Source organism: Odontesthes bonariensis, chromosome 8, assembly GCF_027942865.1.
Source record: "Odontesthes bonariensis isolate fOdoBon6 chromosome 8, fOdoBon6.hap1, whole genome shotgun sequence".
NCBI lineage: Eukaryota > Metazoa > Chordata > Actinopteri > Atheriniformes > Atherinopsidae > Odontesthes > Odontesthes bonariensis.
This window is the reverse complement of record NC_134513.1, coordinates 2,416,368-2,443,025: the sequence shown is the minus strand read 5'-3', so window position 1 is coordinate 2,443,025 and position 26,658 is coordinate 2,416,368. Positions and strand designations below refer to the sequence as shown.

At 42.1% G+C, this 26,658-nt stretch overlaps 1 protein-coding gene across 1 annotated transcript in view; it reads right to left on the bottom strand.

Moving 5' to 3' along the window:
• Positions 1-26,658, bottom strand: part of LOC142385116 (copine-8) — a 139,831-nt gene that overhangs the window by 53,845 nt on the left and 59,328 nt on the right. Inside the window, exons 5-9 of the mRNA XM_075471302.1 lie at positions 24,801-24,840; positions 17,609-17,685; positions 5,436-5,499; positions 2,893-2,996; positions 12-116 (exon numbers count right to left, since the gene is read on the bottom strand). Coding sequence (XP_075327417.1) covers positions 12-116; positions 2,893-2,996; positions 5,436-5,499; positions 17,609-17,685; positions 24,801-24,840 — 390 coding nt within the window. The remainder of the gene's footprint in view (positions 1-11; positions 117-2,892; positions 2,997-5,435; positions 5,500-17,608; positions 17,686-24,800; positions 24,841-26,658) is intronic.

Genomic DNA, 26,658 nt, shown 5'->3' with positions numbered 1-26,658 from the left:
ATCGAACATACCTGTCGTAATCACCATTGCAAAGAGCTCGCACGGGGATTTTAAAGGCTTGCCACACGGGGTTCAGAGTGTTCTTCACCACCTCTGTCTTGTGGCAGATGGTAAACCTGGAGAGAGAATGTAAAAAGTAGAAGAGTGGAAGATCTTTCATGAGTAGAAAATACATTACCAGCTACAAAAAAAAAATTAATTTTGGGACTTATTGGACTAAATGTGCTCCAATTAACCTCTCCTACTAAACACATTGTGAAAAACCCTTCAACATGTTTTGAATTAAGGAGGCCACCTTTGCTTTAGGTGAGCAAAGTGTTCTGAATCAGTGAAGTATGTAGCTTTGCTCGACACTCACTGCTCTGACGGTATTACAACAATTACACGCCAGCAGAGGAGAAAATATCAATAGAATTTAGTTTGTTATCTAAACAGAAACATTGAAAAACATTGATTAGATAAAGTAGAAAACTTATGAAGCTGGAATGTGACACTTTTGTCGGCTGTTATCCAGAAGTAGCCTGAGAAGTGAACTGCGCTCCTCACTGGAGTTCCTCACTAACAAGAAAAAAAGAGCTAAAAAGTTTTAAAGTTTTAGTCAAAGTAATTCATGTCGTCATCACTGATGTGATTTATGAGATTAAGTAACAATACAACAAGACAACTATGTTTAAAAGTGTATAAAAATGATTAAATACCCTCAGGAAAACAAGCTAGGTGCTAACATTAAAACTAGCCTGTTAGCAAGCTAAGCTAACTTCGGTTTGGCTAGCTTAACTCTGGAACTAACATTAGCTTTTGGTGTTTAAATGACTACAGCAGCAGTAAGAGGTATTTGAAGTGATTGGGTGACCAGAGTAACACAAGGAAAGATGTTGTTTACACTGTGTGCTCCAAATGGAGGAACTTTTCGATGGGAAACTCCCTTATTTAACATTCCTTTAGCACAGGGGTGGCCAACCCGCGGCTCTTTGTTTGGTTTCATGCGGCTCTTACGTTCATATCAAAATTTTATTTAATTTTTTTTCCGCTTCGTTTGAGTTCAATACAGCAGCGGTCTCCAGCCTTTTTTGCTCCATGGACCGGTTTAATGTCAGACAATGTTTTCACGGACCGGCCTTTCAGGTGTGGCGGATAAATACTACAAAATAAAATAATACAACTACTGTATTAGTTGTATTATTTTATTTTGTAGTATTTATCTGTGGTATTTAGTAAATATAATAATAAACTTGAATCCACTGTGTACTTGTGTGTAACTTTATTAGCAGCGTCCTCCTGACGTAACATCCTCTCTGCCTCCTAACCTCTCTGGTCGCTATGGTAACGCTTAAACATGCCTTTAAAATGCAGCTTTCTTTTTCTTAGTGGTCACAGACTCTTCTTCCGTCTCCTCACTGGGAAGAAGCTCCAAACACGTCTGTTTTTGACTCATTTTGCTCAGTTCGTGGGTTTAATATCAGCGTTGATGCGTCACGTGACCGAGACGAGAGCGAGTCAAGAACAGACGGATGGAACGGAGAGAATTCGGTCATTTTTCTAAATAATGTGGCTCTTTGTGGTAACACAGTAAAAAATGCGGCTCTTAGTCTCTGACCGGTTGGCCACCCCTGCTTTAGCAGGAAGTTGGGAAGCTGTTGATGCAGATTGTGGATTAGAAGCTTCTGTTTTTTGATCATTAATTCACTATGATTTTTGGCATCCTGTACTTTTTGTACAAGACACAGGCTGTGTTCGAAACCGCAGTATGCCGTATGATTCCATACTGCATACTGCATACTCATCGATCAGACAGTATGCAGAGCATTTACCCACAATGCATTTCGCTCCTGCCCGAGCTGAAATCAGCCGGCCTGAAGCTGATTTCTCTTAAGCTCTAAACTCTGTAAACTTTAGCAACATTTGAAACATTTTCAGGTGAGAAAGTAGTCGTTTAGATCCCCAACGTGTTGAAAACCTGACAAAATACCGGCTGTTTACAGTTTTGTTCCCACGAATTCGGCGCTACTAAAGCTAGCCGCAGTGAGCTAACGCACTTCCTGTTATTTTCACAAAATAAAATACCCGTTGCCTTTTATCATAGGGAAAGCCATTACCATACAATTGGTGCTTTTGTTTTGAAAACAGGAAGTGAACCTACCCTCGTTGTAGCTAGCTTGAAACTGCCGTTTTGACAGGAAATGACGATCGGCGACGTCACGTTGTGTTGCATCTTGGGTAGTTTGAGTATGAGTAGTAACCTCATGATGCATACCCAACATTTCGGAGAATCTAGTATGCATCCGGGAACTTCTCGCTTACTCAAACTTGCATACTAACTCAGAAAGTTAGTATGAGTAGTAGGAGAAGTATGCGGTTTGGAACACAGCCAATGATTTTTCTCATAATATCCAAACAGATTTTGTATTCTGCATCGACGTTAATCTAATAAGACGTACGAGTAATTTTCTTTTAACTGAGGCTTTCCACTCGATGGAAGTGGACAGCTGTGGAAGCTGCAGTGCTGCCCTGACACACACACAAACACACTTCCACTGAAAGAGGTAATTTCATTAGCCCCTCTCGCTGGCAGGTGGAGTTGGTATCTTCCACCCTCAGAGCACCAAGTCTTATCTGACTTGTAACACACTGCGGGATGGAAGAGAGCGCCGACAGTGCTGGATCGAACGCACACTCACATCTGAAATCTCTTTACACAGACCCCAGCGCTGCACTTGTCCAATACCCCCTGCTTCCACTCACACTCTGCCAGCCACACATGCTTAAACAGGCGGCATTTCCTTTGATCTGAGGCAAATCAGTGAAACCCATTTCCTTTGGACGCGGGGAAGGATTAAAGCAAACATGAAAGCGGGTGAAGGAGGGAAGGAAACCTGAAGGAGGGGAACTCACGTGGCGTCCTCGTTGCTCCTGTAGAAGACCAGGAAGGGGTCGGACTTGCCAAAGAAATCCTTTTTGTCCAACTTGTTTCCGCAGAATTGCATCATCACCGATTCCTTGTGAGCAGAGACAACAAAAAAGGACAGAAATGAGTCATACAAAGCAGAGCCTTCAGTTATCAGGCCCCTCTCTGTGGAACCAGCTGCCGGTTTGGGAGGCAGAGCCTTCAGTTATCAGGCCCCTCTCTGTGGAACCAGCTGCCAGTTTGGGAGGCAGAGCCTTCAGTTATCAGGCCCCTCTCTGTGGAACCAGCTGCCAGTTTGGGGGGCAGAGCCTTCAGTTATCAGGCCCCTCTCTGTGGAACCAGCTGCCAGTTTGGGAGGCAGAGCCTTCAGTTATCAGGCCCCTCTCTGTGGAACCAGCTGCCAGTTTGGGAGGCAGAGCCTTCAGTTATCAGGCCCCTCTCTGTGGAACCAGCTGCCAGTTTGGGAGGCAGAGCCTTCAGTTATCAGGCCCCTCTCTGTGGAACCAGCTGCCAGTTTGGGGAGGCAGAGCCTTCAGTTATCAGGCCCCTCTCTGTGGAACCAGCTGCCAGTTTGGGAGGCAGAGCCTTCAGTTATCAGGCCCCTCTCTGTGGAACCAGCTGCCAGTTTGGGAGGCAGAGCCTTCAGTTATCAGGCCCCTCTCTGTGGAACCAGCTGCCAATTTGGGAGGCAGAGCCTTCAGTTATCAGGCCCCTCTCTGTGGAACCAGCTGCCAGTTTGGGAGGCAGAGCCTTCAGTTATCAGGCCCCTCTCTGAGGAACCAGCTGCCAGATTGGGAGGCAGAGCCTTCAGTTATCAGGCCCCTCTCTGAGGAACCAGCTGCCAGTTTGGGGAGGCAGAGCCTTCAGTTATCAGGCCCCTCTCTGAGGAACCAGCTGCCAGTTTGGGAGGCAGAGCCTTCAGTTATCAGGCCCCTCTCTGTGGAACCAGCTGCTAGTTTGGGAGGCAGAGCCTTCAGTTATCAGGCCCCTCTCTCTGTGGAACCAGCTGCCAGTTTGAGAGGCAGAGCCTTCAGTTAGCAGGCCCCTCTCTGTGGAACCAGCTGCCAGTTTGGGAGGCAGAGCCTTCAGTTATCAGGCCCCTCTCTGAGGAACCAGCTGCCAGTTTGGGAGGCAGAGCCTTCAGTTATCAGGCCCCTCTCTGTGGAACCAGCTGCCAGTTTGGGAGGCAGAGCCTTCAGTTATCAGGCCCCTCTCTGAGGAACCAGCTGCCAGTTTGGGAGGCAGAGCCTTCAGTTATCAGGCCCCTCTCTGTGGGACCAGCTGCCAGTTTGGGAGGCAGAGCCTTCAGTTATCAGGCCCCTCTCTGTGGAACCAGCTGCCAGTTTGGGAGGCAGAGCCTTCAGTTATCAGTCCCCTCTCTACCTTTCAGACCAGGTTTAAAACTTTCCTTTCTGATAAAGCTTATAGTTAGGGATGGCTCAGGTGATCCTGAAACATCCCATAGTTAAGCTGCTGTAGGCCCAGGCTGCTGGGGGGCCTCATCTGTCACACCTTTCCTCACTTTACTCTTCTCAAATGATATTATGTACATGTGACATTATTGTAGTCGTTAACTGGTGTTTCCCTGTTCCAACAGATATCCTTTGAATGTTACAGTGGTTTTTTCCCCTCTTTTCTGTCCTCTCAAACCCCAGCTGGTGGAGGCGGATGGCCACCCTTCCTGGTTCTGGTTCTAATGGCCACCCTTCCTGGTTCTGGTTCTAATGGCCACCCTTCCTGGTTCTGGTTCTAATGGCCACCCTTCCTGGTTCTGGTTCTAATGGCCACCCTTCCTGGTTCTGGTTCTAATGGCCACCCTTCCTGGTTCTGGTTCTAATGGCCACCCTTCCTGGTTCTGGTTCTGATGGCCCCCCTTCCTGGTTCTGGTTCTGATGGCCACCCTTCCTGGTTCTGGTTCTAATGGCCACCCTTCCTGGTTCTGGTTCTGATGGCCCCCCTTCCTGGTTCTGGTTCTGATGGCCACCCTTCCTGGTTCTGGTTCTAATGGCCACCCTTCCTGGTTCTGGTTCTGATGGCCCCCCTTCCTGGTTCTGGTTCTGCCAGAGGTTTCTTCCTGTTCAAAGGGAGTCGTTCCTCTCCACAGGCACACTCAGGACAGGAGATTGGACTGAAGACAAGTTTCGGTGCAATCTGTTGGTTTCCTTAGCTAGGAAACTGTTTTTGAATTGGCTCTAATGAATTAATTGGATTATTTCGCAAATAATTATGATTACAATGAATTGGACTTTATTATCTAAGTGCCTTGAGATGACATTTGTTGTATTTGGCGCTATATAAATAAAACTGAATTGGATCATATCTGAAACCGAAAACAAAGAAACGGCGAAATTAAACTGTTTATATGATGATGAATGCTACCAAAGTTAAACAACTAAATCATTTAAACAACAAGGATTTAATAGAATAAGCCTGAAAATGGGACACGAATGATGACAGAGGTGCAGAGGAACTCTTCTTCGTGTCTTTTGCTTTGTTTTTCCAACACAAAGTGAAACATGCCGGCACTCACCCTGCAGTTGTTCAGCTCCTCTGCCTTTACGATGATGGTCCCACACTTCTTCCCTGGAATGCCCCTGCAGACGACACAAAGCACAACACAGCGTCAGGTCGACGGGTCGCGGTCACGGGACGGCGGCGGGTTTACGCCACACGAGCCAGAAGACGCCTCGAACATTCAGAAAAATCATCTGTAACTCGTCCCGTCCTGAACTGAAGCACATAAACTCTTATTGAATATCATAATCCTGCTGTGCCACGTCACATAGGATTGCCACCATATAAGCATGAGATGTTTACATTTAATTTACGTTAAATTTGTTTATATTCACTGTAAAGTGTTAAACTCTTCAAGGACTGGAAAAGAAAAAGAGCTGAAAACAAGCGCTGAGATGGATGATTATTGGGTCGACCACGAAGTGCCAGCCTTTATATCACTGAGTGGGGTCACATTAGCCTGGGCGAAAGCCGACTGTTGACTCTGTCAAACAGTCTGGGAAAACCCAAGAGGAATCCGTTTCCATGGAGGGCGGGACCTTACCCAGCAACTTAAATTCATTGGAGTAACGGAGTTCCCTTAACCAATCATAATGTTTAGAAATGACGTTGGTTATGCGCCGAGGTTCATGCTTACTCTCGCGAGTCTCTAGCTCGCGAATCACGCTTCCCACATCCGCTTTCATTATACCGGTACCATTTGATAAATCAAACTTTTCCCAAAGCCAGTTGGAAGGAGAGCTACGACATCCTTGCCACTAACAAAATTGACGAGGCATTCCTCTTGCTCTCGTTTTAATTGTGTAATGCTCCCCAGAGTTGAGACAACTTCATGGATAGCTTCTAGCGTTCTTCCGTCGCCATGTTTATTTCCGCTGCGGTTGAACTACAATTATATGGACTACAATGGACTCCGCGCGTGAGTTCTGCGTCACCACTCGCAACTGTTTGCTGATTGGCAAAACACTGAGCGAACCGAGGTAGGGGGATTTGGCCAGACTATGTGCGGAGCCAAAATCTTTGGGCGGAAGTACGTAGGATGGCGTCGCCAGGCTAGGGTCACATGGCACTGAAAGGATCGGATTATTGGCTAAATTACAATCAGACTGAGTTATTAAGTGCATGTAGACACCTTAATCTGACTAAGAACTGGATCGGATCGGATTCAGACCCCGAGATAACTGGGTTGAAAGTCACTCTAAACCTGCTTGTAGACGCTGAAGCTCGTGGTGAATCAGACTTTGCGTTCTGACCTCAGAGATGCTGGAAGAACGGTCAGAAACTCTCATAAACATTCCTAAAGCTTCTGGAAAGCTTTCCCAGAAGAAGCTGTTATAGCTGCAAAGGGTGGGCCGACGTCACGTTAAACCCTCTGGATTCAGAACGGGTGTATGTTTCCGACCAGGTTTAAACTGTAACGTCTGCATGTTGTATTTACTCTGCACAATCCTCAGCCCAGCTTATTAGTTAAAAGAGATATCCACGGCTGAGAAGCAGAGCAGGATGACATAATTTGACTTCACTCCTGAGAGGTCCTGAAATCTAAAAGTGATGAGCTCTGCCATGAGAGACCCATCTGGCAGAAATCGACTCGGGCAGTTATTTAGAAAGCCTGGAATTGGGGTCGAGGACCTCTGCTTCACTGCAATTCAAAGTCTCCTTTTCCTCCAGCTCTGGGAGGAACATGCTTCTGAAATACCATTTATTACAATGAAACAGACACTGGAGCAAATGAGCTGAAAGCTTTTCTTCTTTTCCTTTAAAAACTTCTGAAAGCTTTATTCTCCAGGAAATGTGAAACTAGGAAAAGAAAAGCTCAAATATCAGACGGCACAGGAAGAAATTACCTCTTTTTCCCTTATTCTCACTTCCTATTGTTCCCAGACGGCTCAGAGATCTGGGGTCACATCGATTATATGCACAGAAAGGAAAGTCTGCAAAGTCTTTCTCCAAAGAGAAATTATCAACTTAGAAAAGATATTTAGGTGGTTAAGTGTATATTATTGTAATCACAATTAATTTCCTTTAGAGAAAAGGAGAGCAGAGTGAGATCTGACATCTCTGACAGGTTGCTCATGTAAACGTAGCGTAGCTAATGTTAGCTTCAGGTAAGTATTCAATCCCGGGGGGAGGAGCTCCATCAACAAGGGGGAGGAGCTCCATCATCAAGGGGAGGAGCTCCAACATTAAGGGGGAGGAGCTCCAACATCAAAGGGGAGGAGCTCCAACATCCAGGAGAGGAGCTCCATCATCAAGGGGGAGGAGCTCCATCATCAAAGGGGAGGAGCTCCATCATCAAGGGGGAGGAGCTTACTCAAAGCCAAACGACACTGGATTTAGTCTTTAACTGAAGAAAGTATTTGTTTGCACTCGTGTGTTCTGCATGTGTGAAGGAAGCGCTCATGAGAGGGAACAAAACATCTTGTTTTGAGTCGGATTTCATATGAAACAAGCTATTTTTTTTTCCATTTGAAGAGGTTTTTAAGCTAATTTCCAGATCCCTTTTAACTCAAAAGTCCCAAATATCACATTTTATTTCAAGAAATCTCGACAAGTCGATTTTCACTAGTTCCATTGGCAGATTTTTTTGCTTATTTCAAGCAAAAGCGTCTTTTATTTGTTGTTTTTTTACTTATTTTTGGAGGGGCATTTTTTCCAGTGTACTTGATATTGCAGCATTAAATATTACTTAATTTGAGTTCAAATACATACAAAGGTTTTTTTAAGTAAATCTTATGAGTTATTTTTTTCAGTGTAATTACGGGATGAACAATGACCGATGTTCTGCAGACGGGTCCAAACCGACGCTCTGAAGTTTGGATGGAAACTGTGGAAGCAACTAAACTGCCTGCTTCCTGTTTTTAGTTTATCAAACAGTAGAAGCTGGAGAAGTGCCTCAGGGATATGAGAGGAAAACACTGAATTCTCTAATCAAGACACATGGATCTGCAATCATCGCCTCTTAAGAGACGGCTAATTAAGTCCGGGGTGTGACACACACGCATGTAATTTTCATTATGATCCCGCTGAAGGTGGAATATCTGAATGAGACATCAGCGGTGACACCGGGATCCATAAACAGACACGATTCTCCGCACAAAAGGCAGCTCATTGACCATAATTCTCTCTCACAAAAGGAACCCTGACATGAAATCCATGTGACAACACAGGCCGACCGAGACTTTCTTTGTCCTGGTTGTACAAATGCTCACAATCAGGCTGGTATTCACAGCCGTCTGCGTTTTCTCGGCTCGTATATCTGAGACCGTCGCCCAACGGTTCGCCACAGCTCCACGCCGACCCGCCGCTTAAAACGAGCACCGAGATCTTATTGGTGGCCACAGAAGAGGCGAAGTTAAGACAAGAGAAAAGGGAAAAGGGGAACAAGTTGTAAGAGGAAAGAGAGGGTGTCGGAAAAGGAAAAAGAAAGAGGAAGAAGCGCAAAGTGGCAGAGCAGTTTGTTATAAAATGCCTCATTAAATGTGAACAAAGTCCACTGAAAAATGTCTCCAGTAGTTACTAAATCAACAAAAAAACAAGTGCAGCAGAAACTGTCCTCTTACTCCGCTACCTTAGGCTACAATGAGCTGGTTTGCGCAATTTAGTTTTATTTTAAATGTGCTGCCATATGAATGAAAGTGCCATAACATTTGTTGTGCAAATACACTTTTAACATCAGCATCTTTCTGTAGTTTTTATGTAGAAGCCTCGCTCCACTGTCTGTTTCCTTGAATGACTTGCTGCTATCAGTTGTGTGTTTTGCCTTTAAGTGATATTTTAGACTGGAACTACTACGCTGAGAAGACAATTCAACTTGGCAGTGTTTACAGATGACTTTGGTTCTGTCGACTCCGCCGTCTGGAAGAACTTTAACATGAAAATGGCCGAGTAAAAGTTCCGTACCCTTCTCCATGTTTGGTGGATCCGCCGATTACTTTCTTTTCCTGTTCCACAGCAGACAGCAGCAGACTTTTACAAAATAAAAGCCTGTGAGCAACAGACTTTTACAAAATAAAAGCCTGTGAGCAGCAGACTTTTACAGAATAAAAGCCTGTGAGCAACAGACTCTTACAATAATAAAATAAATAATAAAACCTGCGTTAATGTGCAATAAAATATTTGTCGGCGTTAAATAATTAATGAGTTAACTCGCCCAGCCCTAGTTTATACCTTTCAGCACTGATGGAGCCTTTCCAGATGTGCAGGTTTCCACTAATGCCCCTCCATACCATCTACGTCTGAGGGACTCTGCCTCTCTGTGGTGCTCTTTTCTTATTGCCTTTTCGTCCCGACACGTTTTGCAGCCATAAAATTCAGAGCGAGCCGATATTATTAATGAAATAATAAAATATCCAATTTTCTTTGTTCTCCTCTGCTTTGAATGATGGTTTCTGAGACTTCTGCTTTTATTTACACTCGGGCAGTGTTTCAGAGAGGAATGCAGCCCCTGCAGCAGCTCCACACTGCGAGGGTTAGTGATGGTGCGCCGCTCCATCACCACGACTGAGTCTATCCACACCTCCTCCATCACCGTGTGCTACAGCGCTGCAGCTGCCAGCTCCACGGCTGCCGCCCATCATCTCTCAGGGACCCGCATGCCTTCAGGACACCGAGGCGAGCAGGACAGATTATGGCCGACCCCCTTCTCCATCCTGGAAAATGTTTTTTTAAAACACTCGCCTCCGGCGGCAGACTGCAGCCTTTCATGATCAGAGGACCCAAAACCCACCATATATATTAAGTTTGTTGTTCCATGTTGTTTGGAAATATGGCGAAAGAAGTCACAGTGACACACGAAAGTCTTTTTCTGCAACCGATTACGAATAAATCCGTTTAATTTAATTTAAAGTGCGGAATTTATCTTAAATTTTACTCCCCAGAGCTGATTACTGCGCTCGAGCAGCCTCAGTCAGACTAATCTATTACACTTTGTTCTTTAATCTTATTCTATGCGTGTGAATAAATAACTTTACTACGTTTTCTTTTTCACAGAAATGACGTGTGCACCTGTCAGATTTAGCCAAAAAAAAGGCTACCGGTGGAGTTTTAGAACTTTTTTGTGGAACTGCAAGAAAAATGTTAAACTTAAAGCATCAATCTGCAGAAACGCCGCACCTGTAAACCCTTTAACTCATTTAGACGAATGTTCGTGAAAATGTTCGTGTCACAAACAACATTTTCATCACAGGAGATCGAAGAAAATGACACATTTCAGCTCAGAAAGTTGTGACCGGGGCAACAAAAGGGTTCAAAACCAAGTGGAGCAACTTCCCAACAACTGAGTGACTGGATTAATTATAAAAAAGAGCACCTAAGAGAGGCAGAGCCTCATCTACAATACAGAATATCTCACAAGATTCAGAGAATCTGGAGACATCTCTGTAAGAGCTGTAAACAGACCTGATTCTGTCCTGGAAATCCCTGCCTGGGCTCAGGAACACTACCAGGAATCCACAGATCTGCATCTGTTAGAGCTCCATCAGGCGGAGAGGAAGCCACATGTGAACATGATCCAGGACCAGAGCTCATTTAAACTGGACTGAGGCAAAAAAATCCAGCCGGTTATTTCTCAAAAAGTCCTTTTCTGGCTCCAACTCTGGCTGTTATCATCAGGAACAGGACTAAGTTAAAGAGCATGAACTGTTGCCCCTGCTCACTGGATTTGATCCACTCTAATAAACAGACGTTTTTGCTCTTTTTAACCTTCATTTTTGAAGCATCGCTCGTTATTTCCCGAGCGAGTGAATAATTACTCACAATTAAATGTCATTAGTTAGTTTTCTTTGCTCAGAGAATGAGGTCAAACCACCGTCCCTGATACATTTGAGATCCTTTTGATATAAAGAACGATAAAAAATACAGAAATAAAACCCTGAAACGCCTGACAGCCGGTCAGCTGTGGCATCCTGCACTCGTCAGGGTATCCAGCTTCCCTCGTTGCTGACACACACACACTCCAATGCCCACTGGAGTTTGACTGAACAATATAATTACTTGTAATTAGTGTTCATTAAAATTGTTAAAGAGCCCCCCGTGGCTGCAGGTGTGCGTCTGACAGCGCAGCGTTCACACCAACAGACAGGCAGCTGTGTCTCTAATACATGTCGACATTCCTGCTATTTCTACACCGAATCACTCCCGACTTTAATAAACGCTCATCAATCAGGCTCGATTCTTTTGTGGAGGCGCACGACTCTCCTGAGCGTGATGTTCTGCACACTGGGAAAAATCAAAGTCTTACCAAGTATATTTGTCTCATTGAGTATCTCATTACACTTAATATCAGACACAACTGCCTAACAAGTACCATTTCAGCCAGATATAGGGACTTGTTTGAAGACAATACATCTGGAATATCTTGTTAAATGAAAAAGTCTTGAAAACAAATTGTTTTGAGTCGAATTTCATATGAAACAAGCTTTTTTTTTTACATTTGAAGAGGTTTTTAAGCTAATTTCAAGATCACTTTTATCTCAAAAGTCCTAAATATCACATTTTATTTCAAGAAGTCTTGACAAGCCGATTTTCACTAGTTCCATTGGCAGATTTTTTTGGTTATTTCAAGCAAAAGCGTCTTTTATTTGTTGTTTTTCTACTTATTTTTGGAGGGGCATTTTTTCCAGTGCAGCCATTCACCAAACCTCAGCTCCACGTAAAAAGTTTTTACTTTACCAACTTTATTCCCTGTTTGTTGGAACAAGACTGTCGGAGCTGAGGGGAACCAAAGGAGGTCAGAACTGACCCACAGTGGTGTTCAGAAGTATTGATGTGTGTTTTTTCTGTTTTATTTTGTGTTTTTTTCTGTTTTATTTCGTGTTTATTTTGTGTTTTTCTATTCTATTTTGTGTTTTTCAGTTTTCTTTTGTGTTTTTTCTGTTTTATTTCGTGTTTTTGTGTTTCTTTTGTTTTCTTTTGTGTTTTTTTTGTTTTACTTGGTGTTTTTGTGTTTCTTTTGTTTTCTTTTGTGTTTTTTTTGTTTTACTTGGTGTTTTGGGGTCAGATTTCCTCCTGTTCCTCTGCTGGAGATAGTTCTTTAGGCCTGACACTTCTTCTGTCCTCCACTTGTCCAGTTTCCTCAAATGTTTTAAGGACACACTGCACACCATGCTGAGATATGCCAAGTTTTCAGCTAACAGCTCTTTGGGAATCACCTTGTTGCTGCAGAAATCCTGTTTTCTGTCTGTCAAACACTCAGTGGGGTCACATGGCTCTGAAAGGATCAGATTATTGGCTAAATTACAATCAGACTGAGTTATTAAGGGTAATTCTCCTTGGATATGTGGCGGTGAATGAATGGGATCAGAGGCACAAAGCGTGTCATACCCCGGTATGATAGGTGGCGCTGTACCCATTCCAGCTGTTGCTAATAGAGCCACTTCCTGTTGACCTCTTCACCACCAACAACAACAACAAACTCAGGCGTTGGAGAAAGATGGAGAACGCAGAGCCAGATGAAGCTACGTCCCTCTACATTTGCTCTGTGATGAGCTGCTTGTTGCACAAACTCGATGCCCAACGGAGCATTCTCCATCGCGTTGTTTGTTTCTTTCTGACGGCGACAACAACAGGAATATCGTCTCCTTTGACTTCCGGGTCACGACCCCGGGAAAACATCTGGAGCATGTGCAGAACGCAAAGTCTGATTCACCACGAGCTTCAGCGTCTACAAGCAGGTTTAAAGTGACTTTCAACCCAGTTATCTCGGGGTCTGAATCCCATCCGATCCAGTTCTTAGTCAGATTAAGGTGTCTACATGCACTTAATGACTCAGTCTGATTGTGATTTAGCCAATAATCCAATCCTTTCAGAGTCATGTGACCCCTCTGAGTGATATCTTTGCTGTTTTTCATGGATGCAACTAAAGAAATGAGAACCGTTTACCATTAATTCTCCATGTTTACAGACATCGTCTCCACTTAAACTCTTTAATTGCTTCCCAACAACAAGCAGCATCCAGCCTGGATGATGCATTTTTAATGCCGTGCATTTGAAATAAAGTTACGTCCTTCATGAGTGAAATTATCTCATCATGTGTCCGATGTTTCCGACAGCCGCGGCCCTCCACCTACCACATCTCGCCGCCTCCGGCTGAGCGTTTTATTCACACTTTGTTGGGTTGCAGCCTTTTTCTGATCCAGATCTCAGGTCTGGCTCCGTTTCTGTCACAGACCATCCGAGTCCCTTCTTTCTGGCTTTTATTGAGCATTTTTAATCAAAGTTCCACACAGCTTTGCCCTGAATTCTGTGTATGGGCAGGTGTGTCTGCATGGATGACCAACAGCGATGGGGGGGGGTTCCTGAGAAGAGCTTTCAGGGCAGACAACATAGTTTTGCACTTTAGAGTGACCCACGGTCCATATTCCCTGTCCTTTTTGTGGGAAACTTGCCTTTGCTATCACCATGGCGACAGCGTCGTTATCTTTGACATGACAAAGGAGAACAGACGCACCAGCTTTGCTTTAACTTCTCCCCTTCGCCTCCGTTTTTAAGGATTTATCGAGCAAAGAGCAGCGTTCAGGGTAAAAGCCGATCTTTAGCTTTTCCTGTTGATGTTTCTGTCAGTCATGAAGTTAGAAATCAGAGATGAAAAGGTTTAAAAGTTTGATTGGTTTATAAAGTTTAGAAAGTCGGACGCCAGCTTTAGTTTGGCTCAAACTTCATAACAACGATCCTGGAAGCACACACACACACACACACACACACCTGGAAGCTCACCTCACATCTTTAAAGCAGCAGTAATGTAATAGCATGTAATGTGGTTCCAATGACTCCTTTGCTGGACTAAAGTGGAGCTCTGTTGTTCTCATGGTTACAGAACATATGATCCGACAGCTTTTTTATCTCTGACAAAAATAGCTCGACCACCATAAACCAGCTTTTCACTTTGACTTTTTCTCATCTTATTTATCAGACAACTATCTGTTGAACACTTTTTCCTCCATTAGAACCAAAACAAATATTTTATCGCGCATCAGTGCAGGTTTTATTATTTATTTTATTCTGTAAAAGTCTGTTGCTCACAGGCTTTTATTTTGTAAAAGTCTGTTGCTCACAGGCTTTTATTTTGTAAAAGTCTGTTGCTCACAGGCTTTTATTTTGTAAAAGTCTGTTGCTCACAGGCTTTTATTTTGTAATAGTCTGCTGCTGTGGAACAGGAAAAGAAAGTAATCGGCGGATCCACCAAACATGGAGAAGGGTACGGAACTTTTACTCGGCCATTTTCATGTTAAAGTTCTTCCAGACGGCGGAGTCGACAGAACCAAAGTCATCTGTAAACTCTGCCAAGTTGAATTGTCCTCTCAGCGTAGTAGTTCCAGTCTAAAATATCACTTAAAGGCAAAACACACAACTGATAGCAGCAAGTCATTCAAGGAAACAGACAGTGGAGCGAGGCTTCTACATAAAAACTACAGAAAGATGCTGATGTTAAAAGTGTGTTTGCACAACAAATGTTATGGCACTTTCATTCATATGGCAGCACATTTAAAATAAAGCTAAATGCTAAAAGCTATACGCTACTTTTGGATTCATTTTTGGATTCTGCGTACAAATGCGATTAATCGTGATTAATCAGGGAAATCATGTGATTAATTAGATTAAACATTTTAATCGTTGCCCAGCCCTAATAAATACCAACATCTGATCCTAATTCAAAAGCAGACAATAAGGAGCGCTGTTACACGTTCTATCCATCAAATGCTAAAATATTGCAGCGACAGCGATTATAAACGGGAGGTTTTAATGACATAAAACACATGAAAACAGCAGCTAAATACGTAAAACAACAACTAATATAAGAGTTCAACGGCTCGCGTTTCAGTAAAAGCTGAAGAAAAGTTGGGGTTTCATTATGGAATGATGCTAATATAAATCTAAGAAATTGTAGAACATTTTTGGTTTTCAAAAGGATGGTTTCTAAAGCAATTTTTAAGGGCTACAAGTATTTATATTTTGTGAAGGATTTTGTGTCTAATTATGATTTTGCTTCATTATTCTTCTATTTTTGACTTTATTGGATGCAATTCTGTCTTTTGTCTTTTTACTGTAATTTTTCTTCTTACTTTAGTGTTTGTAAAAATTTAGGTTGATGGGTAGCTTAATTTTGTTCAACAGGACAGGCTTAAATATAAGCATTACGCGGAATGTGGACAAAAGAACTGATATCCTGTCTCACTTTGGAGAGACTAACATTTATTGTAAAAAAGAAAAAGAATTTTCCTCACTTATGGAGACCTTATTAGGACTTTCTGGAAACACACAACCTTGAATTGTGATTAAACTGTACAAGTTCTGCAATTTGTGCACTGCTGGAATGTAATTTTGTTTTATTAATTATCATTCATCTACATTAGTATAATTTTGTTTGTTTTATTCTATGTTTATCTGTTTATTTATTTTTATTCTATCTGATTTATTTATGTTTATTATTGCCAGCTGGGGATATAATGTTCATGTTTAAAAAAAAAATATATATATATATATATATATAAATAAGCATTACGCTTCAGCCTGTAGGCCTTTTCGGTCACTTAAAAAATGCTATGATTGTATTGAACACTTTTGTTGTATACTGTGTGACTGAATAAAACAAAAACAAAACAAACAAAACATTTAAAAACAGGAGAAGGAGCCGAACATGATGGGAAAACCTCAGAGGACCGAGAGGGGACGTAATTCAGACATTTCTATGAAGCTCCGATGCTCCGAATGCCATCGTTTTCTCTTCTTTTACACTTTAAATAACCTCGTGCACACATTCCTTTTCTTAAAAACATGACAGAATCTGTGTTTCCTGCTTCCCGACCCTGATAAACAAAGCCGATGTGTGTTTTTCCTGTCGCTCAACACTGTTGCTTGGCTCTGTTTCCCCAGCAACGGTTGTCAAGACTGTACCTTTAATACGAAGTGAGTCCAATTACCGAGCGGCACATAATGTAGCTCGCAGAGTAAATCTGTACATTGAGCGTCTGACACCGCCACAGGAACATTTCCTTCACTCAGCTCACACGGTTTGAGTGTTTAACTCAGGGATATACCTGCTTCCACTGGTTCTGAGTGAATCACCTCGTTATTTCTCCTACAGAACAGTAACACGGGCGGATTCGCTGTCCCGCCACAACAGATGGAGGGAAACACATCGTCGAGCCCTCAGCTTGTCAAAGAAAACCAATAACCAACAGTTAAGCTGGGATTTCATGTCAGTTGCACCAACTTTTCAGGGCATTGCCTTAAAAAGACATGTCACATCAACACCGACTGTGGAAAATCCCCCGGGGACTATTCTCAGAAGATGAAAGATGGAAGTTTGTGAAACAGTGACTCCCAAAGGAGACGCATGGATGATCGGTGAGCTCTGTGGGGGGAATACGACTGACAGCTCTGGGATTATTTAGAGTTTACGATCAGTAACCATCAATCACCTTCGGTCAGACACTCAGTGGGGTGACATGGCACTGAAAGGATCGGATTGTTGGTTAAATTACAATCAGAATGAGTTGAGCGACTCCCCCACAATTGAGGAATGGAAGGATATAGTTAACGAAGTATACTTAATGGAAAAAATTATTTTCACTTCGCCTACAAATGAACAAATTTATTAAGTTGTGGTCGGAATAGGTCTCCTATGTAAAACAGTCACGGCCAGATTTTGTGGAGTTAACAAATTGATAGATTTGGATTTTGTGGCGTTGTCTTGTCTTTTTGTTTGTTTTATTTATATATTTATTTAACTCTTGGGATTTATTTGTTTTGTTTCAGTTTTTCTTATAATCTGATACACAGCACTACGGTCTAAAGAAGAGGTTGCTCGGTTTCTTGATTATTTTATTTAATATTTTATTTAATTGTTTTATTTAAAGAAACCCAGATGTTGATGTCCCAACATACCATGTATATTTCTGTTACATCCCTCTGTTCTTTTTATTTTAATAAAAAAAAGAAAATGGAAAAAAAAAAAAAGACTGAGTTATTAAGGGTAATTCTCCTTGGATATCTGGTGGTGAATGAATGGGATCAGAGGCCCAAAGCGTGTCATACCCCGGTATGATAGGTGGCGCTGTACCCATTCCAGCTGTTGCTAATAGAGCCACTTCCTGTTGACCTCTTCACCACCAACAACAACAACAAACTCAGGCATTGGAGAAAGATGGAGAACGCAGAGCTGACTGACTGACTGCTCTCTCTACTCACCCGAGAGGTTTTTCAGAGCGGCTGCCCATCGATCCGACCACCTCTCCGAGGGTGCAGTGGGCCTGGCCCAGAAAGTCCTGCAAAGACGATGAGAGACGAGACATGAGATCCAGCAAACCTGGTACGATGCAGTATGTGTAAAAGTCTTCAGCCAGTTCAAATTCAACAAAACTCTGACTTTGAGCCGTAATATTTCCAAAAGAAAACAAGTTATTAGGTCTTTTCCTCGAGGGTTGTTCCTCAGGGTTCTGTGCTTGGACCGATTCTTTTCACTTTATACATGCTTCCATTAGGTAACATTATTCGACAGCATGGCATAAAGTTCCATTGCTATGCTGATGATACTCAGCTGTACTTATCTATGAAACCAGATGAACCCAATAGGTTGGTCAGACTACAAGCATGTCTTAAAGACATAAAGACCTGGATGACTCAGAACTTTCTGCTTCTAAATTCAGACAAACTGAAGTCGTTATCTTTGGACCTGAGCGCTTCAGGGAGAAACTGTCTGGTCATATAGTTACTCTAGATGGTATTTCCTTGGCTTCTGGTCCTACAGTGAGGAACCTTGGAGTTATTTCTGACCAGGATCTGTCCTCTGACTCACATATAAAAAAGGTTTCTAGGACTGCCTTCTTTCACCCTTGTAATATTGTTAATATCAGAAACAGAGTCGAGGCAGATGGCCGCCCTTCCTGTTTCTGGTTCTGATGGAGGTTTCTTCCTGTTAACCCATTTAGGCCTAAAACGCCTGGAAAAGAATGCCTGTAAAACCTACGGGCGATTTCAGAAAGACCCCCTAAAACCTGAAGTTTTTCTGGAAATTCAGCAATTGTGTCAACACCTACTAAATGATGGATTTCTCAGCCTCTGTAGCAGATAGAAACAAAATTAAAAAAGTATTTGAGAGCTTACACCTGTGGCTTTCTTTGGAAATTGAGTTTATTTACATACACCTTCACGAAAATAGAAAATGTAAAAAGTAAATTGCAGGAACAGCGCTATTTTCAATAAAAAAACAGTAATAAAATAAAATAAAAAGTAAAGTGCAGGAACAGCACTATTTTTAATTAGAAAACAGTAATAAAATAAAATTTAATTTAATTATATTATTATTATTATTTATATTTAAATTATTTATTTATCTATTTATTTTATCGCCAGTCTCTTCGTACTGGCAGCACAAGGAGCCCATACACATTCCAATAAACGTTTCCATCTCCGGCACAGTTGCGTGTGACCACCTTGCCATCTTTGCTCGAGCTGGAGTCTGAAGTACCCGCTCACTGTATCTGTTCGTCTCAGAAACGAGATGCGCCCAAAGCTCCTCAGTAAAAATATGATTAAATGCCTGCAACGGTGTGGCATCTGCAGGTAAACCGACTTTCACCCCTGGTGTGCGGTTGAAATCTCTCCGTCGATTGCGGTGGTAATTGTCAGTCTTCCACTCACATTCAAACCCTTCAAAATCATCCTCAAACATATGTGCTCGCCATAAATCTCGATCAATTGGGTCAGCACGTTCATCAGCATCAAAGCCAAGAAACTCCTCAAAATCGCTACCGTCTGAAATGTCTTCCCACTGAAAGTCCTCCATGCTTGTTCGATCTAACTTAACTTCAAAACAATGACACGAGGAACATGACGACACTCACGTCTCTATTATAATGCATTTATTTGGCGCAGAGATCAATAACTGGTGCAAAACAACCTTATACATGAAAAAAGATGTGTACGCTTTCCCGGCCTTAAAGGTAGAATAACGCAACAGCGCCCCCCGGCTTTAAAGGTAGAAATGCGGCAACGCTTTTCCGGCCTCAAAGGGTTAAAAGGGAGTTTTTTTCTCTCCACAGTCGCCTCCTGCACGCTCAGGACGGGGGATGGACTCATTTGGACCTGATTGTATTACAGATTACAATTGGCTTGAATCACCCTGACATGACATTTGTTGTGATTTGTCTCTTTATAAATGAATCTGAATTGAATAAAACTGGTAAAATGTTAAATGTTCACAGTAAAAAGGCTTAAAAGGTTTCCAATAAAAGGAGAAATATTATAAAAGTAAAAGAAACAAAACAGGATGGCTGTTCCTTCGTGGTTAACAGCGACTAAACTTTCATTTAATGAAATACTGTGATCGGACCAACACGAATAAGTTCGTGTTTGGGAGGCCATCTCTCACGGACTGCATCTTTCTCAGGGAAGGATGAACAAAAATGTTTCAGCTGCCAGTAACAGATCTAACTTGTATTGACTGGCTCTGTATGAACTGGACTGTAACTTGAAGCGTCTTCAGGTGACATTTGTTGTGATTTGTCTCTTTATAAATGAATCTGAATTGAATAAAACTGGTAAAATGTTAAATGTTCACAATAAAAAGGCTTAAAAGGTTTCCAATAAAAGATGAAATGGTGTAAAAGTAAAGGAAATAAAGCAGGATGGCTGTTCCTTCGTGGTTAACAGCGACTAAACTTTAATTTAATGAAATACTGTGATCGGACCAACACGAATAAGTTCGTGTTTGGGAGTCCATCTCTCACGGACTGCATCTTTCTCAGGGAAGGATGAACAAAATTCTTTCAGCTGCCAGTAACAGATCTAACCTTATTAATGAGGTTTTGATTTATTGAATCTGTTCCAGATTGTAATCTTGTTAATCCAGAAGGTGTGTGGCTCATTAGCAGGACCTGCTTATGAAGTGAGCCACTAAAATTAACAATTACACAACTTACTGCTGCTCGTTTTTACCTAATTCATGCACCATGACTGATGACTTGATAGAAAAGCAAAGAGTTTAAACGTTATTCGGCCTGCATTTCTGGAACCACAAAAGAGGGGATATGTGAGTGTGTTTGCTTCTCACTCAGTTCCCAGGCTAAAACACCACCTAATGGCTCGGCTTTCCCTGTGAGACTCTCGTCCAGGTTGATGGGAAACTAAGCTGCTCCTGAGCCAGCACTAAGAGTGTCTACTCTTATATGAGATTATTGATTTTAAACGAGCGAAGCGAGGAGGAGCACAGCCCAGCGAAAGGAGGGGAAACTGAGAATGAGAAAAAAGTGAGAGAAGGAAGGTTAGGACGATGGAATACGGTTAAAAAGTCGAGGGAACGCCACAAGTGGGAGAAACGGGAATAATATCCTCACCATAATCCTGAGATTATGAGAAGAATAAAGACTCTGAAAGTTGGTTTTTAGTCGGAACATAAAAGCCACTTCCTGTGATTCTCCGTCCTTTTCTGCAGGTAGTTGTGCTCATTAAACCCTTTCAGCCTTATCCAGGCCCTCCATTACGGCAGCTTTGTGTGATTTACAACATAAACTGGCTCTTTATTCAGCTCCCATTTCATCTGGTGTGTTCAGCAAGCTTTTTAAGATTCAGCCTGGAAGATATAGTGACCCTCAACAACATCTCTGGAGCAGAGTTTGTCCTCTCTGGGCTCCTGTAGCAGCACAGCAAAGAGGACCAGCTCTGTCTGCAGATATAAAAGGCTTGTTCAAGGTGATGAAAACTCATTGTTCCTTTCTTTCACCCGATTCTACACCCATGGAAACACTCATAAATATTATATCTAGGGCTGGGCAACGATTAAAATGTTTTAATCTAATTAATCACATGATTTCCCTGATTAATCACAATTAATCGCATTTGTACGCAGAATCCCAAAATGAATCCAAAAGTAGTGTATAGCTTTTAGCATTTAGCTTTATTTTAAATGTGCTGCCATATGAATGAAAGTGCCATAACATTTGTTGTGCAAACACACTTTTAACATCAGCATCTTTCTGTAGTTTTTATGTAGAAGCCTCGCTCCACTGTCTGTTTCCTTGAATGACTTGCTGCTATCAGTTGTGTGTTTTGCCTTTAAGTGATATTTTAGACTGGAACTACTACGCTGAGAAGACAATTCAACTTGGCAGTGTTTACAGATGACTTTGGTTCTGTCGACTCCGCCGTCTGGAAGAACTTTAACATGAAAATGGCCGAGTAAAAGTTCCGTACCCTTCTCCATGTTTGGTGGATCCGCCGATTACTTTCTTTTCCTGTTCCGCAGCAGACAGCAGCAGACTTTTACAAAATAAAAGCCTGTGAGCAACAGACTTTTACAAAATAAAAATAAATAATAAAACTTGCGCTAATGCGCGATAAAATATTTATCGACGTTAAATGATTAACTCGTTAACGTGATAATAACGAGTTAACTCGCCCAGCCCTAATTATATCATATCGTATACACTCATATCTTTGTAAAGGCCTCACTGACACGGAGCTTTTTATTTGTCCACCCAACACCGAACCATTACATTTGAGACGAAAAAGAACAAAAAGCCAAATGGTTCCTCTTTAATGAGAGCAAATATAAAGTTTTGTTCACCCAACAGGTTCAGGAATAAGACTGAAAGATACCGTTAATCCACAAATTAAACATTAGTCATGCAGTCCTCGTCCTAATACTCGTTCAAACACTGAAGAAATGACTTCCTGAGAGTCAATAATGTCAGCATTAAATATTAAATTACTCTTCTCAGAAATGATCTCATTCTTTTGTTCATAGCTGATGTTTATAAGGTGCTTTTCTCTTGATTTTTTGGTGCCCGATGCCTTTTAGATTGTGTAGTTTTGTACTAAATGCACACATCTGACTGTAATCCAATTGTGATGAAAAGGCCGTACTGAGACCGCATCTGATGTTCAATTTGTTTTTTGTAGCTTTCAATCAGTTTTATTGGGACTTTTGGCTTTCACACGAGTGTTCAGCCAACGTCACTGGAAAGTTCGTGCAAACAACGGTGAAATCCGACATTTGGATCGAAGGTGTCAGCGTAAACGGTCGTTTCCTCTGCCGCCTGTCAAACTGCAAACTGATGAAATCACCCTTAAAAATGCACACATCTGACTGTAATCTAATCATGATCTTCTCTTTGTGCTCGAGCCAATAATCCACACCTTCCTTGGTTCCGGTCACATGACTGCGAGCCTGTCTGGTGTTACGTGGTCGAGCTGGACCGTAAAAAGCAACCGTGATGATGAGAGCTATAGAGTGGAGTTTGTTGCCTCGGGGCAAAGCAAATGTGGAAGTCTGCAGCGAAGCTGAAAGGAGGAAACGGGCAACAAATCTGAATGAGTGGAACATAAAGACTCTTATTTTTATTGTGTATAAACAGCTGTAGCTTTTCTTTCCAGCCAGTGGCTACAAAGAGAAGAGGGTTAGACCCGCACGGCTGAACACGGTTTCAGGATAACGGCCAAATAAAAAGGCCCAACTGAGAAGGCAGCTGACGTTCAATTTGTTTTTGTAGCTTTCAATCAGTTTTATTGTGACTTTTGGCTTTCACACGAGTGTTCAGCCTCCATCACTGGAAAGTTCGTGCAAACAACGATGAAATCCGAACATTTGGATCGAAGGCTGTTTCCTCTGCTGCCTATCCAGAGGTGGGTAGAGTAGCCAAAAATTGTACTCAAGTAAAAGTATTGTTGCTTCAGAATAATGAATTAAAGTAAAAGCACCATAAACGTCCGTTTTCAAAATCATCAACTCACCGGAGTGGTTACTGGTGTGCACTGGTAATCCATATCAAATTTCGTTGCGAAAAGTTGCTTCTGTCGTGTTTTATTTGGCAGCTCATTCATGCTTGAACTATTTTCTTAGCCACCTCACAGCCGTGGATAAACTTCCGCTCAGCAGTTGAATCTGACTTGCTATACTCCACACCACTTGATGGCGCCGTTGATGGCGATTGTTCATTGTCCTTCGGCACGTAATCGTAGTAATATCAACGAACATCCAGTCTTCAATGGAACTCAATGGGATTTACAAAATATCAAATAAAACACGACAGAAGCAACTTTTTGCAACGAAATTTGATATGGATTACCAGTGCAAATGAGTATGTAGTATGCGGTTTCGAACACAGCCAGAGACTTCCACCAAAAGCTCTACCACCTACATACTCAATCAGACAGTATGCAGAGCATTTACCCACAATGCATTTCGCTCCTGCCCGAGCCGAAATCAGCCGGCCTGAAGCTGATTTCTCTTAAGCTCTAAACTCTGTAAACTTTAGCAACATTTGAAACATTTTCAGGTGAGAAAGTAGTCGTTTAGATCCCCAACGTGTTGAAAACCTGACAAAATACCGGCTATTTACAATTTTGTTCCCACGAATTCGGCGCTACTAAAGCTAGCCGCAGTGAGCAACGCACTTCCTGTTATTTTCACAAAATAAAATACCTGTTGCCTTTTATCATAGGGAAAGCCATTACCATACAATTGGTGCTTTTGTTTTGAAAACAGGAAGTGAACCTACCCTCGTTGTAGCTAGCTTGAAACTGCCGTTTTGACAGGAAATGACGATCGACGACGTCACGTTACGTTGCATCTTGGGTAGTTTGAGTATGAGTAGTAACCTCATGATGCATACCCAACATTTAGGAGAATCTAGTATGCATCCGGGAACTTCTCGCTTACTCAAACTCGCTTACTAACTCAAAAAGTTAGTATGAGTAGTAGGAGAAGTATGCGGTTTCGAACACAGCCACTCTCTCTGTCAAAATAAAACATTAAAATCAGGCGTACGCGGGGGGATAAAAATAATGAGGCGTAGAATACCAAAGAGGTAAGAAGAAAAGTAACCAGCTCATTGTAGCCTAATGTAGCGGAGTAAGAGGACAGTTTCTGCTGCACACATCTACTCAAGTAAAAGTAAAAAGTATAGAGATTTAAAACTACTCCTAGAAGTATAATGTTTTCAAAAACTTACTCAAGTAAATGTAACTGGTTCCTACCCACCTCTGCGCCTATCAAACTGCAAACTGATGAAATCACCCTTAAAAATAAACATAAGAAATAATCAGCTTATGAGCCGCAGCAACATGAACAACAAGCGCCTCGAAGCTGGAGGCAGTCACAGCTATTACTGCCTGCAAACACACTGTTGTTTCTAATTACTGTTGTTGCAATCACTGTTATCAATGGAAAAAAGCAGGGTGGACGTATCTAATTCCTAAATGACCACCAGGCTGCTCAGCGAGCGTAGCTATTCCAGTCGATGATAAACACACTTGCAGTAATAGCCAGATTACTGCTATATGGCTGAAATGGGGCTAATGGGAGGCTGGGATGAGGACGGCAATTATGCTCACACAAGCAGACAGAAAGAAGTGTGGAAATATGCTGTGGGTGCACACTCACGTGTTTGGACAGGTTGGCACTGTTTGAGTCGACATCGTACCTGTGGACAGAAGCACAGCGAGTCAGTAAGACACGGATCTGTAACTGAGGAATTATACAGAGGAACTAAAAAAAAAGATAAAAATAGATGAGTTGGAATTGGGGATAATCAAGATGTTTATTTTAGCAAATGAATCAAATGTGGGAAAAAATTAATATCTAAATTATACACAAGATTGGAAAATTTGAAGGGTAATAATACCGCATATATAAAAGGGAAATGGGAAAAAGAGGCTAGTTGGAGGCTTTCAGAGGAGAAATGGGAGGAAATATGTAGGCAACAGTGGAAAATAACTTGTTCCCTCACGTGGAGAGAGTTTGGCGGGAAGAATACTGTAAGATATTTTATTACCAGCACAAAGAAAATACCAAGATACAAGATGTTGGAAGGGATGTGGGGAAGAAAGAGCTGCTCACTTCCATGAGTTCTGGGACTGCTCACATATCGGACCAGTCTGGCAGGAGGTAAAGAACGGGATGGATAGAGTTTTAGGGACGAGCATGCCATCACATTTGATGCTCTTTACATGGGAAGAGGGACGGAAAGGTTGTCAAGATCAGCTGATAAATACATGTTTGGGATCATGACGGTGGCCAGGAAAAAGCCATTACTAGGAAACGGATGAAGGCAGAGGAGCCTAAAAGGGAAGATTGGGTTGACGTAATGCACAATATTTATATGATGGAAAGATTTCCATCCGATTAGAATCTGGCAAATTTAAGAATTACTGGAAAAATTGGTTGGACTTTGTTTCACCATTGAGGTCAGATTTTGTTGAATAAAACCCCGGGGACAGGAGGAACCCTTACATAGCTGCAGATTGTATATAGTTAATTTGCAGGTAAATTTAAATGAGAAGAAGGAAAATTAGGAGACAGGTTGGAAGAACGAACAGTAAATGCCAGGTACTGAAAGTGTTAGGGCAGGTTGAAGTACATAAAGGACAGAAATGTTATAATGCTTCAATACAGATACAGAATGTGGGCACAATAGTTTGTTGAATACGGGAAGGATATTGTGAAAAATGTGGAATTGTGGTTGTTCACCTGTATGGAAAACAAAAACTCAAAAAAAGACATGGATCTGTATCATGGATCATGGACGATGGGGCCAAACAGCTTGGAAGCGAAGTATTTCGCCTCCGAGCCTCACGAATTCACAGGCATTCTCCCTTTAACTGACACTAAACGCACTAATTGGCAGTCACACATATGATTTTGAAAGTGTTTGTGCCGAAATGTGTGAAAGAGGCAAACAGAAACTAATAATACTTTGTAAGTAAACGAGTCGGCCGATTTCTGTGTTTTTTATTTTGTTCCACAGCGAGCAGCTCAGCTCGCCATCACATTATTTCGGGATCTGCGGACGAATCGCACCTTTTCCCCTTAAATGTCACCTGCAGGTGCCTCGTACAAACAGCGTTTTCAGACAGAGGAACCGTCCAGAATTGGCCTCTCTGGGTCTCTAGAATGGGAAGTAATCACACAAACCATTCACTCAGCAATTTGAGATCATTTCACAGCTCAGGTAATTTGAGCCACCTCTAAAAATGGACTGCACTTTCCTGGCTAATACTTCGGAGGAAGGAAAAAGGAGCAATCTATAGTTACTTCACAAAATGAGAAATCCTGTTTCTATTCGTATTCTCACGTAACAGCAGCATGGGATGCGTCATCAGCTCTGCTTTATACCGCCGCTAACATCTTGTTTTCTACAGTAGTGGCAGCCTGTTGTGGTATCTTGAGACCTTTTTTTACTTTGGTTTGGATAATGTGCTGCTAACTCCAGGACTTTTTAACATCCCTTTAAATGAGTAAC